General features: G+C 43.7%; 2 protein-coding genes across 3 annotated transcripts; both read left to right on the top strand.

The window, feature by feature from the left end:
* Nucleotides 1–7886: 7886 nt before the first annotated feature.
* Nucleotides 7887–20973, top strand: LOC115689075 (pyrophosphate-energized vacuolar membrane proton pump 1). Of its 2 annotated transcripts, XM_030615040.2 has the most exons (8): nt 7887–8241; nt 10580–11154; nt 11238–11617; nt 11774–11860; nt 11950–12280; nt 12645–13055; nt 13325–13384; nt 13518–13952. In XM_030615040.2, exons 1-8 carry the CDS (start codon nt 7998–8000, stop codon nt 13722–13724), a joined length of 2295 nt encoding a protein of 764 aa, XP_030470900.1. In that variant the 5' UTR covers nt 7887–7997; the 3' UTR covers nt 13725–13952. The 2 variants fall into 2 exon arrangements, with proteins under 2 accessions (XP_030470900.1, XP_030470901.2); XM_030615041.2 differs by lacking the exons at nt 7887–8241; nt 13325–13384; nt 13518–13952 and adding an exon at nt 20600–20973 and having other exon boundaries at nt 10552–11154.
* Nucleotides 18869–20223, top strand: LOC115689076 (arogenate dehydrogenase 2, chloroplastic). The gene has a single exon (XM_030615042.2). The coding sequence runs from the start codon at nt 18871–18873 to the stop codon at nt 19927–19929; it is 1059 nt and encodes a 352-aa protein (XP_030470902.2). The 5' UTR covers nt 18869–18870; the 3' UTR covers nt 19930–20223.
* Nucleotides 20974–21010: the final 37 nt, after the last annotated feature.

Below are 21010 nucleotides of genomic sequence, written 5' to 3'. Positions count from 1 at the left end.
CCAATTTTAATCCCGTGCGATCCGTGACCCTGAGCCTTATCCGACCGTTCCTTTTGTTCTGAATTTTGCATTATTAAATTATGTGAATCTCGATATAAGTTTGATTTAATCATTTCAGTAACAAAACAATTTAGCTCATCCATCTATAGACCTGTTAAATGGGTGGGTAAGGTCGGATTTGGGTCGGGTCATAAATGGTCCGACCCAAATTGACCCATTAATCCGTTTATGACCCATTTATGCGCAATGCAATTTTCTTGACCCATACCCGACCCGATCTATACCCAACACATACCCGATCAGACCCATATTGCTAAAATACCTCAATATTTAATTGAATCTAGGAAAATTCATACCCAAACTGAGATGAGAGTGCGAAGTGAGTGACCGCAAAATTAAGTAAGGGCGAGAGAGACGAATTGAGTTTAAATCAGTTATAAACTCATTTATGACCCATTTACAACCCATTTATGATCCATTAAACACTAATATTAAACTTCTACCCATTTATGACCAATTTACTAAATATAACTAACTCATTTATGACCCATCTACTAATATATGGGTTGAGTAATGGGTTTATGACCCATTTTGACAGGTCTATCCATCTAGTTAGCAACACACATGCATGATTAGTTAATCTTTTTATATGTTAAAGTAACTTTCAAATATGTATTAGCGATTCAAGGCATTGTTTGTTTCGCGAAAATCGAATGTCTTGACTAAAAATGATCGTCTGAATCACATACAAAAAATGAACGGACGAATTAAATTTTCATCATTCTCGAAAATATCGAGATATAAATTATTGTTGATAATGATCACATTTCTGGTTGTTTAATTATTTCGACCGATGCCAGCAATCGTTTTAGAAAAAAAAAAACTCAAATCATTTCCGTTATCACAAAACAAGCGGAGGTCAAGTATAATTAGACATTTCTGGATTCCGTTTAAAGGGTCAATCTATGTTGGAATTGCCGTGAGTCTGAAGAGTTCCAAAGTGAATCTGACAGTCTCGTCATTGGACGTCACACGTTTGAAAAGTCAGAACCACTTCGACAAAGATGACCCCAAACGCTACCAAAAACAAAGAAGCTGCTTCAACTACCAAGGCAACGAATAACAAATGAACAATTTATTTTATTAACGTTTTCGAGTTAGAAGCTGATAAACGACCTCACCCGATGCCGCCCGACTTTGTTTGATACTTGATGATGCTATTTACAAGTTCTTTCAGAAAAAAAAAAAAACAAAAAGATAGATTTTGGGTTACTACTACCTAAGCACTGTTGTGCAAACTCCACTACATATGCCAATTCATTTGGTATAAACTTTTTATCATTTCAACTTATTTTCCGAACATCGATTCGGCTCGACTTTCATCACGACATTCTGCCCTCAAACTATGTACCGAGATCCACGTGATCTAACGGTCATCTGAACTTACCGAGCGGGATGTGGCGGAAGGAGGAGGAAACGAAGTATGCAGAACAAGAGAATGAATCTTTTTTGAGGAGACAAGAATGCAACGTTAGGCCTAGGCCACGAAGAAGGCCCAGGACCAGGAAACAGAGTCTATCTGGCCCATGACCATGGTCATGACCAACCCTTTAATAGGAGGAGATCATTAGGTGCAGGGGTGGGGTGAAGATGTCTCTTTCCTATGATTGAATATTAAATTGCTGCAGATGGTCAGACAGTGTGTGCTTCTAGGGGAACGCAGAGATGGCAATGATGCTCAATTTGCCGTTCCAGAACAATGTCTTCGTGCCACTTCTGTTACTTTCCAGGGACCAAGGGAGGAGAATCTCATTATCACTGTAATTGATCGTGGGTGAAAAACCAAAGTCGGGTGAATAAATGGAGGGAGGATGGTTTGTCAGCAGTGCCTTTTCATGATATGCATTGAGTAATGCTGCTCTCAACATGGCAAATTCAAATGAAAGAAGGTTGGGTTATGATGACATTCTCTAGAAGCTAGTGTAGATGTATCCACTATCGAGAGATGGTTCTGATATCTAGCTGGTGGAAATTATAATATATTGAAGAAATGGGATTGGTGTGATGACAAGGCAGGCAATGGTGCAACATAAGCAAGGTCTTTCTTTTTTTACGACTTAGAAAACTTTTCTTTTTACTAATGTAGAACTTTGAATATAGGCTGGTCGGACTTTGCATCGAAAATGAGAAGCCTATCTTCTATCCCACGAGAAGTTGGATTTATTCAAGCATGGAAACTAGGTCACATATGTTTCAAGTATGACGATCATGACCCAATATCTGATAATTACCAAAGCATATGACTCTATAAAAAAAGTAGAGTGAAGGACTCGCTCATCTCTTAACTTTTTTTACAAGATATTTAATCAAGTCCTTTCTTTGTTCGATTGTTTTTTGTTTTTTTATTGTCGGTCATTCTGTTGAAAAACTAAAGGAAAATTCCGACATGATTGTTTAAGTGCTATGCCGGCATCATAAGTCACATCCTTCGGTAGAAACCTTCACAAAATAAGGAGAAAAATTTGAAAACACGTAAACAGAAAAGGAAAATTGAAGAAAGAAGAGGGAGGGGAAGCTACGACAAGCGCTGCGGCTTGTGCACAACAAGGATCCGACATCTCACTTCTCTCGATGTGCATGTGTGTCTGTGAGTGCTTGCACACGAGCGAGTGTCGTTCATGCTTGGGCAAAGGCCAAGATCCTCTTCGGCCAATTCACAATTTGTGATATCGAAAACTGACCCATTTGATCTTGAAATTGGTAGAGATTGGATCATTAGGCTGAGCGCAAGATGACAAGGTTTGCAACCTCACTCTGCCGAGCTCGCAAGTTGGCATGGTACGGACCCCCCCTCTCTCTTTCTCTCTCTTTTTTTTTCGATTTGAAGTTTTCTTTTGCTTTTTCTTTATTGCACCTAACAATTTATCTATTCACAATTCTTGTGGCACCTGCTTGGTATTCCCCGCCAGCATTTTCTTTTGAGAAAATTTCAATTTGATATCCAAAATAAGGTCATTTTCTCAAAAAGGGGTTTAAAGTGGACAAAGCGTCAAATAAAGAACTAAAGTGTTCAATCAGTCTCAAATAGGAGCCCGAAGTGCCCAATTAGTCTCAAATAAGAACCTGAGTTTGCCGGCCGGTTAAATGCTCACCGGCCGGCGAGCACGTCACTGTTCCGGCGATCGAAACATGGGCAATTTCGTCTTTTCCTCTTTTTTCACTTTCCCTTTTCCTTTTCTTCTTCTTCTTTTTTTCTCTTTTCCCTCTGCCGGCCATAGCCGGGGCTGGCGGAGGTGGCCGGCCTCAGGCGGAGGCCGCCCTCGCCTGGGCTGGGCGGGCGAGGGCGACCCTCGCAAGATCCGGCAAGGGCGGCCCTCGCCGGCGTCGGGTGAGGGCGACCCTCGCGCGCCCAACCCAGGCGAGGGCGGCCCTCGCTCAATGCCGGCGAGGGCCGCCCAGCCTGGGAGAGGACCGCCCTCGCCTAGGCTGGGCGCGCGAGGGTTGCCCTCGCTCGAAGCCGGCGAGGGCGGCCTTCGCATGAGGCCGGCAGAGGGAAAAGAGAAAAAAAAAAAAGAAGAAGAAGAAAAGGAAAAGGAAAAGAGAAAAGAAAAAAAAAAGTAAAAGACGAAATTGTCCCTATTCCGATCGCAGCCAACTGGTTCGTCTAGGCTTTAGCTCGATCCACAAGGGCCAAGCGCATCTTTGGCGTAGGCTTAGCAGGGGCATAAAATTATAGGACCCGGCCGGGCCAAACTGATTAGGACTGATCGAAGCTTGGCTAACACTGAAAAGTGTTACATATGTTTTTTGGCGATGGGCAAGTCGGAGCTACAATTGAGTCCTCTTGTTGATCGCCTCAAATTGCAAAGTGCGGTAGCATTGTTTGGACGAGTCATATCGAAGGATTACCATCGGAGGTTGGGCCAGATGAGATATAGAATAGAAAAATTCATACCCGTGAGCCCGATGCACTCTGACCTCTTAAATTAGGGCCTCCTTGGATTATCGGCATTCGGTTAAGAGGTAACTTCACCAAGGAAGGGAGCCTCCATGGCCTATCCCCATCTTGCGGGACGGGCTGCACGAATGCATTACTTATTTTAATATTTTAGTACCCGCACATTTCGCGCCTCTGATTTTCATGTATCTTATTCTTCCTTAGACAAAGTGAATTACTACTCAAGGTTTTACATTTCAGAGATTCCGAAATCCGATTAAGGCGTGAGACGAAACCTTTTAAGGATATATTTACGTCCGATCAGCTGAAATCCCAATGCATCCTAACTTTCGATGTTGATAGGTTTTATATGAAATCTATATGATTTAAGGACTCGGATGCACTGAGCTCACGCTACGTGCGGCAACGGTGAAAGCCAGCTGGAAGTTCGGAGTTGAGCGGGAGCCGATCCAAAGGGGGTGGGGGGACCACCGGACCAACCTAGAGAGGTGAGGCCCGCAGCACCACACCACCTTTTATGCAATTTCTTGCAGTTGCACCATCCGTTGTCTCTACTCCTTCGAGACGAAGCAGACAACTGCAGCCATTTCGCTAGCTTCCAGAACACAGATTGCGCCAAACCCTACCCCCAGTCCCCCACCACGTCGCGTACGAATATACTTTGGTGTCGATTAGATGCCCTCCAATACATTCTTAATCCCGCTCCATAATCGCATGTGGTGCGAAGAAAACAGTACAATTGAGAGGTGTAAGTACTTATTGATTTGGTGACTCTACGGCGGCGCATCAACATATCGTGAATCGCGACATATCCGTGAATCATTAAGTCATGATTTTCGGAGGTGGCAACTGGTGGGTCCGTCCTAATTGGAAAGATTACGAACCGTAAAGGAGATGATTCGATTGTTAAAATCGGTAAGTGGAAATTCGATGAGTAATGGACACTAGTTTCTCAAATGTGAATGTAATATTTATTGTACGAGTAAGGGATGCTTACAAAAAAGGTTTATAAACTTTGGCCCAATATGCAATATCATCTTTGAACTTTTAATTTACTCAACGTGATCCCTTAACTTTAGCCAAATGTGCAATATCATCCACAAACTTTGAATTTATTCAGTGTGGTCCATGAACTTTAGCCAAATCTGCAGCGTCATCCTTGAACTTTTAATATTTACTCAATATGGTCCTTTACATGTTCAATCTAATTCCTAGATTAGATGAAAATATTTAATATTATTCCTGAACTTCAATTAATGGAATGATAACATAAATTGAACATAAACAAAAAATTTGAGAACCACATCGAACAAATCAAAAGTTCAGGAGCGACATTTCACATCGCGTTAAAATTCAAGGATTATATCAAATTAATTAAAATATCAGAGATGATATTACACGATGAGCCAAAGTTTCCCAAGAAAATAACTTCTACAAATTTGAAATCATATTGGGCCTACAAAGGAAGGAATTACTTAGGGACGAAGGAAAGTGTCCCCCAAGAGAATCTTTACAGCAAATGGAAAAAGATGAGCGTGTTATCCTATTGCGGTCGGGAATGGGAATGGGAATGGGACTGGGATGCTTTGGACGCCGTTCAACGTTAGCCACGTCACACAGGCTCACGAGCCGTCCCAAACGACGCTGTCATGATATATGGACATGGAAGGCTTTTATAATACTGTCGTTATAAAAAGGAAAATTTTCAAATTGATACTCAAAGTGGTGTAATTTTCTCAAAAAGAAATTCAAAGTGGATATAGTGTCAAATAAGGAGTGCCCAATCAGTCTCAAATAAAAGCCCTTTGGGTACCAATTTGAAATTTTCCCTTATAAAAACATGCTCCTTACCCCCGCCAAAGATTCTATTCATCATCCATGCAATTTTCCTGATTTTTGAGCTCCAAAAATTCCTCTTCCTAAGGGGAAAATGTTAACCCAATCGAAAAGTTCAGAAAATTATCGAGTGCTGCATTACAAATAAATAGATTTCGAGTTCTCGATTGTAGTTTTTTCAAGCATTTAGAATTAGGGTTAATACCACGAAAAATTCCAAACTGGTATACCGGTAACAAATTATCAAAAACTAATTTTTTGATCGCCAAAAATCTCAAACCGGTACACTTGTGATAAAATTATTCTCTGTTAGGTTCCATTAAATTTTAACTTCAAATTTCTGAGTTGGATGACAAGTAGCAATAAGTGAAATTTTCAATTTGAGGCCCAAAGTGAGCCCATTTTCTCAAAATGGGGTCCCAAATGCAATCAGTCTCAAAATGGGGTCCCAAGTGCCCAATCGGTCTCGAATTTGGTACTGGGTTTGCCGTAGGCCAAATAGTCACCGGCGGCGAGTTTTTTTACTTGTTCCAGTGGCTAGACAGTAATTTTTTACTTTTTAATTTTTTTTTTGCTTTTTTCTTTTGCTTTTTTTTTTTTCTCTTTCCTCCGCCGGCCCCAGCTATGGCCGGCGGAGGCTGCCCTCGCCAGCGTCGGGGAGGGCTGCCCCGGCGAGGGCCGCCCAGCCTTCCCCGACAGCCCTCGCCCGACGCCACAGGCAAGGGTTGCCCTCGCCGGCGTCGGCGAGGGCGACCCTTGCCCTCGCCGACGTCGGGGAAGGCTGGGCGGCCCTCGCCCGACGCCGGCGAGGGCGACCCTCGCCAGATCCCACTCAGCCTCCTCAGCTCCTCCTCCGACAGCCTCAGCTAAGCTAGTGTGGGCGCCGCGGCCCCCTTCTCTTCCCACCTCCTCCTCTCCCTCTCCAGTTCCCTCTCCTTCCGCCTCAGCTCGCCGTACCTCTCCACGAAGCTGCCCGAGCCGAGCTCGGGGACGGGGTTCTCAGGCGTGCTCTAGCTCGTGTCGATCGTGTGGCCGACGCGGTGCCCTCGCCAGATCTAGCGAGGGTCACCCTCGCCGGCGTCGGGCGAGGGCCACCCAGCCTTCTCCGACGTCGGCGAGGGTAACCCTCGCTTGGGCAGGCGAGGGTCGGCCCTCGCCCGCCCAGCCGAGGTGAGGGCGGCCCTCGCCTAAGGCGTCGGGCGAGGGCCATCGGATAAGGCTGGGTTGCCCTCGCCGGGGCGGCCCTCCCCGACGCTGGCGAGGGCAGCCTCCGCCGGCCATAGCCGGGGCCGGCGGAGGGAAGAGAAAAAAAAAGCAAAAAAAAAAATTAAAAAGTAAAAAATTACTATTCCGGCCACCGGAACAGTAAAAAAACTCGCCGCCGGTGACTATTTGGCCGGCCGGCGAATCCATGTACCAAATTGAGACTGATTGGGCATTTGAGACCCCATTTTGAGACTGATTGCACTTGGGACCCCATTTTGAGAAAATAGGCTCACTTTAGGCCCCAAATTGAAAATTTCCCGAGTAATAATGGTTGTATTAGTTTGAGGTTTTACTTTTCGTTTGTTATAAGTATATCGATTTGTGATTTTTGTGATATTAATCAAATTTAATGAAAATTAACGCGCGATAAATTTGTCATAAATATATTTTTAGTGATAAAAAAATTAATTTTAAATAAATTTGTTATGCGTGTGTTAGTTTAGAGTTTCTGAGATTATCCTTCGGAATAATTATGACGAGAAAATATATATGTGTAGACGAAAAGACAGCAAGCAGTAGTTTAGCCCGTGTAAGTAGGACTAAGGAACGAGCATTGATTAAAGCGAAAGATGTCGGACGGAGGGTTTTTCCCCATAGGAGAGTGAGAAATCCCATTCCGACATCGATGCGTCATATGTACGCCACGAGATTGTTCTCTCTCTCGCTTCTTCCGCCGTCCGATTATCCTACTCTCGAACGACTTCCCCATCTCTCGTCAATCCGACGGACAGCATCAAGAGGCCTAGATCTTCACTCTAGGACGAGATGCACGTTACCGTAACCTTTACTCTCGCCACTTCCCATATAAACGAGCGCACACTCCCCATCTCACTCTCCTCTCTGCGCCTCTCTCTGTCTCTCTCTCTCTCTAGCTTTGATAGGCGTCGAGTCCAGGGATTCCGGTGACGCAGTCTAGGGTTCCGGCGAGCGAGGGAGGATGGCGTTGCTCTCGGCCCTCGCGACGGAGATCGTGATCCCGGCCTGCGCCGTGGTCGGGATCGTGTTCTCCCTGGTGCAGTGGCTCCTCGTGTCGCGCGTGAAGCTCACCCCGGAGCCGCGCGCGCCGTCCCCGAACAGCAACAAGAACGGCTACGGCGACTACCTCATCGAGGAAGAGGAAGGCGTCAACGACCAGGGCGTCGTGGCCAAGTGTGCCGAGATACAGAGTGCCATCTCCGAAGGTGCGACCTTATACAGATCCTATAAGCTTCACTACTTGTCCCCTTATCGGAATTTTTCCGTGTCGGTGTACTCTGGATTTATAGTTTTAACTTCTTAAATTTTTTTAGATCTTTCAGTAATATGGTCTTTCGAGTAAAGGTCATGTTCGTTGTCCGAGAGAGAGAGAAAGAAAACGGCGACAGAGAATGAAGTAGATTTGATTTTCTGGGTCGCGCGAGTCTTTCCTTTTCAATCACTCTGTTTTTTCTTTTCTGGGCTTAGAGAGGTTTGGATTTAACCACCCCCTTCTTCATATGTCCTCCCTCACACTGTTCATCAACAGATTTTTTTTGGGTCGATCTCGCATCTGCTTGAGCAATAGCAACAAATTTGAGTCTTGCAATCTGATGATAACCCGACCAAAAGCATGAGCTTGTGCTGCTTGTGACGCGAGTAATTCGAGGGTTTGTAGCAGCTGCTAGAGCTTTTGCGAACGTATCTGAGCAGAGAAGTTTGATAATACTCGTGCAGATCTCTCCTCTTTAAGTAATTTAATTATTTTATTAGGGAACGGTGATTTGAATAATCTTGGTGGTCTCTGTGGTTTCTTCTTGGGAGGAGTGCGAGCTGGTGGAGCTCTTGTCCTTTTGGCCTTTCGCCATCTGTAGGGAGTAATTATTTTCGTCTTATGCACATGAAGTTCGCCGTTTCTTTGGAATAATGAAACGCACGTGTTGTGCACGTGAATGTTGTGACGCACGGTATGGGCCATGTGGGCCTTCTGTGTTTTCGTCTCTTTGCTAACCCCACTTGCTGCTGCTGCAGGCTCCCATGGGACTGGGAGGCGCTTTATATCATGGCATAACATGACAACAATGTATATAATATAGCTGTTTCAAAAGTATAATTTGATTAATGTTAGAGAATATGCTCTGGATAATTACATGTTAAAGGATTAATTGGTTAATTCCATGGGATCTGTCATTCACATTTTTTTCCACCAAGGACGTTTTATAAAACTCTTGGACCCCCGTATTCTCCGAAAGATTACGTGTTAAAAGATTAGTTGGTTTATGAGCTCAAGAACTGGTTGGCTAAGTCAAACTCAGTGTCACATCTGGGCATATGTACATCTGTAGACGATTACATTTGATGATAGGTTAAGTTTAATGAGCCAATATGAGTACATACACAAAATTATTCTCGGTAAATTCGATTCATTTCAAGTTATCTTTGTGATAGATTGAGTTTAATTTTTTCTTCCATCTGTTTTGTATTAGTTATAGAAGCTTGGTATATGACACTAATGACTCAACGTTGAGTCAATGAAAATTAGGATTGTAATTTTCATATGTAATCAGCTTTAGTAGAAAGCACATTGTATTAAAAGGTGAATTGCTGAGGACGTACAACCTTCTATTCAAATGTATTTGTTTACTTCATCAGTGAATGTGTTTCAAGAAGTCCGGAATAATTCTCATTTTTTGGATATTATCATTTTTTATTTTGTCATACTTGTGATGATACACTAATTCTGTAGGATTAGTTAAGAATATATAGGTAACGAACCGTTCTTATATTTCTCTAAGGTTCTCTTTTGTGTTACATTCTTGCTTCTCCTAACTAAATTCCTTATAGGTGACTATGTTTCAAACCTATTTCTTTTCATTCTGATTTACATAATCCTTCGAAGTTGAGCATTATCAGTTCTAACATGGAATCAATTTTTTTATTCCTTTTTATATTTTCCAATCATTCCCCCTGTTAGTAGTTTAGCCTTCTCCTCTTCTAGTTCTAACATCTTTATTTCTAAATTTAGTTCTGACGTTTTCCATACTCTCGGTTTTATCTTTGGGTCCAACCTTCTGTTTACTATTGTAGGTGATAATCTGTTTCTAGTTTCTAGTTTGTTTTTAATGCTTTAAGCTAAAGTAATGTTTAGATGTATATACAATAATATTCTGGGTCTGGGATGATGTAATTTATATTTAATTCTTTCTATTCAATTAATTGTTTTGCAGAACTGTGTACTATCATCATTCCTTTTCTAATCTTGTCCTACTCATTATGTTTTTGTCACTCTTCCACCGGTGGGATTTAGCACTTACACTGTCTGGCTTGCCAGAGGTGAATTGTAGCAGAAACCATATCATCTTTTAAGTTACTCTTTCGGAGGCACTTTAGGTTAGGCTTTTTTATTTGTTGGAACTAGGTCGAACAAAACTAGGCAACGGAATGATGTAACTGGATTTAACTATGTACTTTATTTTGTCACACATAACGTAGAATGTTGAGATCCAGATTTGTTGCTTTATTTGTTTAATAGAGATTCTAAATTATGGTTTATGATCGTAACAGGTGCGACATCTTTTCTGTTCACGGAGTACCAGTATGTTGGGGTTTTCATGGTTGCTTTTGCGGTTCTAATCTTTCTCTTCCTTGGCTCTGTTGAGAGCTTCAGCACCCAAAGCCAGCCTTGCACGTACAATCCTTCAAATATGTGCAAGCCTGCACTTGCCACTGCCGCTTTCAGTACAGTTTCGTTCCTGCTTGGTGCTTTAACCTCAGTCCTCTCTGGTTTCCTTGGCATGAAAATTGCTACCTATGCCAACGCAAGGACTACCTTGGAAGCGAGAAAAGGTGTCGGAAAAGCTTTCATTGTTGCTTTCAGGTCTGGTGCAGTTATGGGATTTCTTCTTGCTGCTAGCGGTCTTCTTGTGCTCTATATTGCAATCAATCTGTTCAAGTTGTACTATGGCAATGACTGGGAAGGTCTTTTTGAGGCCATTACCGGTTATGGTCTTGGTGGATCTTCCATGGCTCTCTTTGGAAGAGTCGGTGGTGGAATTTATACCAAGGCTGCTGATGTTGGTGCTGACCTGGTTGGAAAGGTTGAGAGAAATATCCCAGAAGATGATCCAAGAAACCCAGCAGTATGTACTCTCTTACTGTAGCTCCATCTCCTAAGTATATCTTTCACTTTTAGTCATAAATGGGGTTGACCTTAATCATTCAGGTGATTGCTGATAATGTTGGTGATAATGTTGGGGATATTGCTGGTATGGGGTCCGATCTTTTTGGCTCTTACGCTGAATCATCCTGTGCGGCCCTTGTTGTTGCTTCCATCTCTTCTTTCGGAATCGATCACGACTTCACTGCCATGTGTTATCCCCTGCTTATCAGCTCCATGGGTATCCTTGTATGCTTGATTACAACTCTCTTTGCGACCGACTTCTTCGAAATCAAGGCAGTGAAGGAAATCGAGCCTGCATTGAAGAAGCAACTTATTATTTCCACAATTCTAATGACTGTCGGAATAGCTATTGTTAGCTGGATTGCTCTGCCCTCATCATTCACAATTTACAACTTTGGGTCGCAGAAAGTTGTGAAGAATTGGTAAGTTCTTTGATGATACTTATCTCTTTCTGTTCCTAAATGCTGCTTTATTCTAATATTGTTCACGTGACATGCTTTCAATTTCAGTGGACTTATACAGGATTGGATCAATACATTGAGCGTATCTAGCCGCTAATTATGGGTATGATCTTGCAGGCAGCTGTTCTTGTGTGTTGGTGTTGGTCTTTGGGCTGGACTAATTATTGGGTTTGTCACTGAATATTACACCAGTAACGCCTACAGGTACTGAAATTGCTAAAGTTAATGAATGATGAATCTTTATGACTGTTGATGATCATGTGCTGACCATGTACTGATCATTTTCTCTGCAGCCCTGTCCAAGACGTTGCTGATTCCTGCAGAACTGGTGCAGCGACCAATGTTATTTTTGGCCTTGCCTTGGGATACAAATCTGTCATTATCCCAATTTTTGCCATTGCCATTAGCATTTTTGTGAGTTTCAGTTTTGCTGCCATGTATGGAATTGCTGTGGCTGCCCTTGGAATGCTAAGTACCATTGCCACTGGATTGGCCATAGATGCTTATGGTCCCATCAGCGACAATGCTGGAGGTATTGCTGAGATGGCTGGCATGAGTCACAGAATTCGTGAGAGAACTGATGCCCTTGACGCTGCTGGCAATACTACTGCTGCCATTGGAAAGGTACAGGCAATCCTTGCATATGAATATAGTAACGGATGCTGTCCTGTTGTCTTTTAGTAGCTTATCTTGATAAAATCGGTAACATAGCAGAGGAAAGATTGTCTCTTTGTAATAATTTTTTCGTGAGACCACGTTCATATCATCTGGAGTGTGTGCACATTGCCCAATTATTTTCTTTTTCACTATGAATGACTAAATATATAGGTGAATTGTGCAAGTCTTTTCGGATTCTTGCTAGTTTGGAATGATGTTTGGCTAAAAATCACCTTTTTTCCTTGATTCTTAGTATTAGTCCTAGTGTGAAATTCTACTTTCGTGTTCAATCTAATATTGAGTTAACCTTTTTCTGTTTCCTGGTATGTAGGGATTCGCCATTGGATCAGCTGCCCTGGTGTCCCTTGCTCTGTTCGGTGCATTTGTGAGTCGTGCAGCAATTTCTACCGTTGATGTGCTGACACCAAAGGTCTTCATCGGTTTGATCGTGGGTGCCATGCTTCCTTACTGGTTCTCTGCTATGACCATGAAAAGTGTGGGAAGTGCAGCATTGAAGATGGTTGAGGAGGTCCGCAGGCAGTTTAACAGCATTCCAGGGCTTATGGAGGGTCATGCAAAACCTGACTATGCTACATGTGTCAAAATTTCAACTGATGCATCTATCAGGGAGATGATTCCACCTGGTGCCCTTGTCATGCTTACACCACTTATTGTCGGGATCTTGTTTGGTGTGGAGACACTGTCTGGTGTTTTGGCTGGCTCTCTTGTTTCTGGTGTTCAGGTAATTCTTAGGAAAATAAGATGTCTATCTATTTTGGTAGTTTGCGTTGGTCAAGGTATAGCTCTTGATAGACTGCTTGTTCAGCGTGGTTAAGATATTGCAGTTTCTTAATTGTTGAACAAAATCTGTAGGTTGGTACACTAGGCTTGCTGATTAAATGCTCTTATCATCATCCTATCTATGACAATGCTGGAGCTTCACATTGGTTGTCTCATTTGATTGTGGTAGTTTCCCGATGAATATTATTTGTTGGCCTTGGTTTTCAACAGATTGCAATTTCAGCATCCAACACTGGTGGAGCATGGGACAATGCGAAGAAGTACATCGAGGTATGCAGCTGCTCCAACTGCTCGAAAGCTAGTGTTTGTCGATATACTTGTCTGTGGTGGTTCAGTGACCTGCTAAGTAAAGTTGTGTGACTTCATAGATTTTTTTCCTTAATATCTTGAAATTTGCTTTCAGGCTGGTGCTTCCGAGCATGCAAGGACCCTTGGCCCTAAAGGATCAGAGCCTCACAAGGCTGCTGTTATTGGAGATACCATTGGCGATCCACTGAAGGACACTTCAGGTCCATCTCTCAATATCCTCATCAAGCTCATGGCAGTGGAGTCGCTCGTGTTCGCTCCCTTCTTCGCTACTCACGGTGGTCTCCTCTTCAGGATATTCTGAGGGTGGGATTGGACGACTTCCCATTTGTAACGGCAGCATCGTCATGAACTCAATTTGCCCTGGGCATCTATTCCGTGTTAGTTCTCCATAGTTTTAGCGATTCTGATTCCTAAGGATGATGACGACGACGATTATGATGGTTAGGAATTTATATTGACATGCGAATCTCAACGTGAGTTTTAAGGTTTAAACTGGCAATTTTTGATTCATGGATTGGCGGATTCTTCACTTGTAGTGTATTTTTTATGTTTTCCCATATCGATGCCTTTTTCCATGCACTAGGGGTTCATTTTTCAGTTGATGATCTTTGTGGTGTTCTTTAAATCTTGGTTTTGACGTCCATGTTATAACTTGAAGTGTCTACTTGTTATGATGGTTATGTTTGGAATTGTTATGTTCTTCGAATGTTTTGAGTGTATGTTCGTCTCTCCTTCTGTACTGAGATCACCTCGCACCAGAGGAAGATTTGAGGGAAATATCTGTGCAACGAAGTAAAAGAAGCATGAGCAGGACCACTTTTCTTCTAGTGGGACAGTGCAGGACCAGTGGAGCATTTGCTTGGACAGCCTTTCTTCTTTCCGTTTTCGCCAGTCATGACTATTAGTATTGTTCTCCGCCTGGCATCCGTCCAGGCGATGATGGCGACGCACACTTCATTTCTCGAGGAGCTGAGGCATTGAGAGATTGGATGCCATGAGATGAAAAGGGTGCACATTTATGCTGGGCGAATGGCAATGATCTTGATCATCAAAGTCCTCAGAGTCCTTGCATCATCAGAGGCTACCTTGTATTCTCAAGTTTTCACCGCTTGGGGTAAAATTCCGGAGGTAAATTTTCTTGCAGGAGAGAATGTCAATGTTCTCGATCCTAGAATTGTTTTAGTTAGTGGATCGATTGGGGTCAAAATTGCATCCGTCACCCAATACGGTAGGGCCGTCGACAAAATCTTCTTTAACAGAATAACATTACATTTTGAGGGTGCTCTCTTGAAGATCCCTGTGTTCGTTCTCTATATTGACATCCATTTTAAGTGTTTTACGAGAGGTTAAACACTGTGGGTTTCGGGTGTAATTATAGGATCGGGAAACACTTGAGCGCAAGTGATTGTGAACACCTTAATTCTCCTCCAATTTGATAGTGGATTATTTGCTAGCTCTCTCTGTGGACGTAGGTTCTGAGATTCAGACCGAACCACGTAAAAATCCTCGTGTTGATTTTTCTTCTTCCACTGTTTCGCGACCTGATTCCGTCGCCCTCCACGCTTCCGTTTAAACACAACAAACTGGTATCAGAGCTAGATTGAGATTCTAGGAGCTATGAGCTATAGGAATTTCGGTCTTTTGTTCAAGATGACATCTATCAAGTTTGACCCACCCATCGATAGCCGCGTTGGTTTGCGCTCAGTTCCTTTCACGAGAGGTCCTGGGTTCAAACTCGCCCATCGGTGATTTAAGTGGGGGGTCGTGGCGGTGGGATGCTGCGCTAGCCCCCCTCGAGGACTAGTCGGGCATCACCGCTGGTTTGAGCCCTAGCTCGCCGGCCGCGCGGACACCTCGGTTATAAAAAAAAAAAAAAATAGACATCTATCAAGTTTGAAGTTGCATCCTTCAATGGCCAAAACAATTTCGAGCTATGGAGGATCAAGATTAAGGCGTTGTTGCGTCGGGAAGGTTCAGTTAAAGCCTTGGACGGCAAGTACCCCGACGACATGACTATGGTTGAGATTGAGGAGATGGAAGAGAGTCCGCACAGCACCATCCAATTGTCGTTGTCCGACAAGGTGCTTTGTGAGGTAGCCGATGAAGAAACGGCTTTGGGATTGTGGAAGAAGCACGAGAGTCTCTACATGAAGAAATCTCTTATAACGAGATTATTCTTGAAGCAGCGTCTTTACACGCTAAAGATGCAAAAAGGTATTTCTATCCAAGAACATCTAGATGAATTTAATAAGATTGTAATGGATATGAGAAATATAGATTTAGAGTTAGATGATGAAGAGCAAGCCCTAATTGTGTTATGCTCACTACCGAGCTCGTATGAAAATTTTGTAAATTCTATGTTGTATGGAAGAGAATCCATAACTCTTGAGGATGTGAAGGCCTTGTTGAATTCCGCTGAGATGCTTACAAAATTGAATGCGAGTGATAGTGTGATAGAGCCGATGGCTTAGTTAATGCTGAAGAGTATCGAGTCAGCTAATGCTGAAAATGTTCTTACTGTTTCGTCTCTTGATTGTGGTGTTGATGACGAATGGATTTTGGATTCGGCAGGTTCATACCACATGTGTCTAAATAGAGGTTGGTTCCACAAATATGAAAAAATCAGTGGTTGTTCAGTTTTGATGGGCAATAATGCAGTTTGCAGGATTGTGGGTATTGGTACGGTGCGGATCAAATGTCATGACAACATAGTAAGAACTCTAACAAACGTCAGGCATATCCCAGACTTGAAGAAGAACCTTATTTCGTTGAGCAGTTTGGATTCTACTGGATGCATGTAGATCGGTGGAGGTGGAGCTTTGAAAGTTTCAAAGAGCTCCTTGATCGTGATGAGAGGTAACAAAAAGAATAACCTCTACGTTTTGCATGGAAGTATCGTCGTGGGTTCTTCAACTGTATCATCCTCTTCAGATTCTGAGAAATTCGGGTTGTGGCATATACGGTTGGGCCACATGAGCGAAAGAGGAATGAATATCTTGAGTAAACGTGATTTACTCTATGGGGAGCATATAGTCCCACTTGATTTTTGCGAGCATTGTGTTTTCGGGAAGCAGCGCAGACTTAGTGTCAGTACCGGAGTGCACTCAATGAAGGGCACAGTTGATTACATTCACTCTGATTTATGGGGACCTACATAGGTTAGATCTAAAGGTGGTACAGTTTATCTTCTAACTTTTATTGATGACTTTTCTAGGAAAGTCCGAGTTTATTTCTTGAAGCGTAAGAGTGAAATTTTTGATACCTTCAAGCAGTGGAAGGTGTTGATTGAAAATCAAACCGGGAAGAAGATCAAGCATCTCAGAACAGACAATGGTCTTGAGTTTTGCGGAGGTGATTTCAACAAGTACCGTGAAGATTCAGGGATTGTTCGACATCAAACAGTCAGGCACACACCTCAACATAATGGGGTGGTGGAGCGCATGAACCGAACACTCTTGGAGAGAGCTAGGTGTATACTCTCCAATGTTGGACTTGGGAAAGATTTCTGGGTTGAAGCCATGAACACGGTGTATTATTTGGTAAATCGTTCTCCTTCAACTACAATTGATTGTAAGACTCCAAATGAGGTATGGTCAAGTAAACCTTCTGATTATTCAGTTTTGAAAGTATTTGGTTGTCTCGCTTATTATCATGTAAAAGATGGTAAGCTTGAATCTAGGGCCAAGAAATGTATTTTTGTTGGCTATACAGACAGGGTTAAGGGATATAGGTTGTGGTGTTTTGACCCTCAGTCACCAAAATTTATAATCAGTAGGGAAGTTACCTTTGATGAAAATTTCATGCTTGATCAGAGAAAGGTTGTTGATGAGTCTACAGGTATGCAGGAGGAGAATGCTGTGAAAAAGGTGGAGTTTCGTGTGGACCCTCCATGAAGAACATTTGAAGATGTTCGTATTTAGCCAGAAAATGACAGTGAGCAACAAGACTCGGATAATGTAGAAGAAGTTAAGCAGCCTCAGACCTTGGCCTCAGGGAGGGCTAAACGACAAATTAAGCCTCCTTAAAGATATGGTTACTCTGATTTTGTAGCATATGCTCTTACAGTCACTGAAGAGCTTGGTAGTCAAGAATCTTCTACATTCCGTGGAGCCATAATTTGTTCTAAATCTGAGAAGTGATTTGTTGCGATGAATAAAGAGATGGAGTCTCTTCCTTTGGCGAAGCCCGAGCTTTGCTTGAGCTCGATTGACGTTTGTAGAGTATAAGCACCTGTCGAGGCGCTTGGAGAGCCGACATGAATAATTAGCACTATGACTTGGTTACAAACGTCGAGCCAAGGTGGAAAATTGTTAAATTTTATCTTGAGTTTGAGCCAGTATATGATACCCAACTCGCATGCATGGCATTTTCGTTGAAGGGAAGAAGCACATCCCCGGAACATTTAATGAAATGTGTTCTGCATTTAATCTTCAAATGCAGACGAAGAATTATCCAGCTCCTTCCATGGCCAACGTGAATTCTTCCTTGACCATACACGAAAGCTCCTTCAAAGTAGACGTAAGAAGAATTGGCAAAAGTAATAAAGTGAGGGCTGCATTTGTTTTCTTTGACAAAAGGAAAGAACAGGTCCGCATTTAATGAAGAGCTCTTGGAAAAGGAGGAGGAAAGTTGAAGAGCCCATGTACATGTCTCTCACGACCACTCTTCCTGCGCCTCATTACGACCGTGCATGCATCGCTACTGCTTTAGAGATTGGTCTTGTGGGCGCCGAAGTTGCGGCTTGATTTGTCTTTTGGCAACTCTTCTGCTCTTGTTCTTTCTCTTATAATACAGAGAGGTGTCCAACGAAGGAGAGGGCCAAGTCCTTGGAGGCGAGAGAGAAAAGCCAGAGAGCTCAAGGAGAGAGAGGAGAAAGAGAAGCTCTCATCAGAAGGAGCTGAGAGCTGTAGGTCGCATGGGAAGTGAGAGCAAGAAGGTGCTCTCCTGAAGATCCCTGTGTGCGTTCTATATATTGACATCCATTTTGAGTGTTTTATGAGAGGCTAAACACGGTAGGTTTCGGGTGTAATTATAGGACTGGAAAACACTTGAGCACGAGTGATTGTGAACTTTGCAATACTCTTCCGATTTGATGGTGGATTATTTCCTAGCTCTTTCCGTCTCGAGACTCGGACTGAATCACGTAAAAACCCTCGTGTTGATTTTTCTTCTTCCACTCTGTTTCGCGTCTTGATTCTGTCGCCCTCCACGCTTCCGTTTGAACACAACAAAGAGCAACGCTAACACTGATACAATAAGATTGGTTTATAAAAATCGATTTCATTAAGTAATGTAAATTAAGGGGGTGTGTCTGTTCGAGCGAGTGAAAGAATTTTTTCCTTTCCTTAAAACTTTTACGAAGTTTTGCCGAAATGATCGGCAATCTTTCAGTCCTCTCTCTCTCACACAGACGCAGACAACAGAGAATGCTGCCATTTTCCTCCCACATGCCCCCGCTCCTCCGCTCCCTCTCCTCTCCGCCGCCGCCGCCCAGTCTCCTCCGCCGCAGGCAGCCCCTCCGCGTCCGGTCCCTCGACGCCGCCCAGCCCTTCGACTACGAGGCCCAGCTCCGATCCCACTTCCGCCGGTCCTCCCCGACCCTGAAGATCGCCATCCTCGGGTTCGGCAACTTCGGCCAGTTCCTCGCCAAGACCTTCGTCTCCCAGGGCCACACCATCCTCGCCCACTCCCGCTCCGACTACTCCTCCGTCGCCTCCGAGCTCGGCGTCGCCTTCTACGGCGACCCGCACGACCTCTGCGAGCAGCACCCCGAGGTCGTCCTCCTCTCCACCTCCATCCTCTCCACCGAGCTCGTCCTTCGCTCCATCCCGTTCCAGAGGCTCAAAAGGAGCACCCTTTTCGTCGACGTCCTCTCGGTAAAGGAGTTCCCTCGCGACCTCTTGCTGAGATATCTGCCTGCCGAGTTCGACATCCTGTGCACGCATCCCATGTTTGGGCCCGAGAGCGGTAAGCATTCGTGGGCGGGGCTTAGCTTCGTGTACGACAAGGTTAGGATTGGGGACGATGAATCGAGGGTCGATAGGTGCGACAAGTTCTTGGATATCTTTGCTCGGGAGGGTTGTAGGATGGTGGAGATGAGCTGTGCCGAGCATGATCGGTACGCGGCCGGGTCGCAGTTCTTGACCCACACTGTGGGAAGGGTGTTGGAGAAGTTGGGATTGGAGTCGTCGCCGATCAATATCAAAGGGTACGAGACCCTGTTGGATTTGGTGGAGAACACGTCCCGGGATAGCTTTGATTTGTACTATGGATTGTTCCTGTATAATGATAACGCGATGGAGCAGCTGAACAGGTTGGACATGGCATTCAAGACGATACAGAATGAGCTGTCTGGGCGATTGCATCGGATTTATCGGAAACAGTTGTTCGGCGATGCGGAGGGGGCGAGAGAATTGGGCATGACAAGATCCATGGTACAGAAGTTGCTCTCTAATGGTGCTCCTCCACATGCCGAACCTCCTTCGGATCCAGACGATGCTACATGATCGAATACCTGAAAATGTCGCCTGCTGGGTAATAGTTCGCTTTGCCTTGAGCTGCATTGTAAAAGATGTTTCCTTTTGCTGTGTTAGGCAGTCAGTACGATCGGTTGTGGCCTCTTATCTATCTATTGAAAGGCCATGTTTGTTCATCTGGTGACCAATGTGTAAATTGGTTAGGTGGTCCGCTAATAGTTTTGAGACTTTGTCCATGTGTCTCTTAGAACAGATCGGCTTCTGTGTAGCCAAGTGAAATTCGATTGTTATTACGCAATAAAAAGTTGCTCAACGATTCCAGTATGTCTCGAAAAATGTCCGAGATCCTTCTTTGTCTTTTGAACTGATGCAAATGAAATGTTTGGAGATGAGCAAAGCTTATTGTTTAAATGCTCCTGTAGTTGTGAACAAGTAAGAGAAACAGAACAAAAGAAGGATATGCAGAACAGCAAGGAGTTGGCAAAAGCGACTTCTGAGAAGGCAAAAGCATGAAACTCAGAAGAGCTTAAGCAACATGTGGGGTGTACAGGTTCGGAGCCTTCTCCCACGAGTGCTTCTTCATTTGAATGCCCATCTCTCCTCTTGGAAGTTCGAATGGTTTCGCCTTTTCTCTAGAGTACATCTCCTGATTTATAGGTCACTCTCACTAGACCGAAGATGTATTGCGAAATGTAAACAGATTGCAATTTCGGCATCCAACACGATGTACACTGAGGTATGCAGCTGCTCCAACTTCTCAAAGCTAGTTTTTGTTGACATACCTGTCTGTGGTGGTTCAGTGACCTGCTAAGAGAAGTAAACACGAGAGCGTCCACCCCCCAACCCCTCCCATTCTTTCAAGTACGCTGCCTTTTCCGGAACACATTTTCGAAGCTGAGATAACCTACGTTAGTTTATGTGGCAAACTAGTTGGTGTTAAGCCGCATGCCGCGTGTAAAAAGTTTGGTAAGAGATGGGAGAACTGCGGCTCCGCATTCGCAGTACCATTGAGATCATACGATCTCTCTAGACATACCACAGCAATATAATGAGTGTTTTCTTTTTTAAATTGAAGTAGGAAATGAGAACTAGCAGTGAAAGGTCAGATGTC

This window comes from Syzygium oleosum, unplaced genomic scaffold (assembly GCF_021117445.2).
Source record: "Syzygium oleosum isolate NSW1041296 unplaced genomic scaffold, Sole_v2.1 Sole_v2.20, whole genome shotgun sequence".
NCBI lineage: Eukaryota > Viridiplantae > Streptophyta > Magnoliopsida > Myrtales > Myrtaceae > Syzygium > Syzygium oleosum.
Note: the sequence above shows the minus strand (reverse complement) of the source record. Positions and strands in the feature narration are given on the sequence as shown.

Bases quoted from the DNA above. Each gene is read 5' to 3' on its own strand.
- LOC115689075 (XM_030615040.2), top strand. From the start codon at position 7,998: ATGGCGTTGCTCTCGGCCCTCGCGACGGAGATCGTGATCCCGGCCTGC. The intron at 8,242-10,579 runs GTGCGACCTTAT...TGATCGTAACAG, and splicing joins ACAGAGTGCCATCTCCGAAG to GTGCGACATCTTTTCTGTTC. The intron at 11,155-11,237 runs GTATGTACTCTC...TTAATCATTCAG, and splicing joins ATGATCCAAGAAACCCAGCA to GTGATTGCTGATAATGTTGG.
- LOC115689076 (XM_030615042.2), top strand. From the start codon at position 18,871: ATGCCCCCGCTCCTCCGCTCCCTCTCCTCTCCGCCGCCGCCGCCCAGT.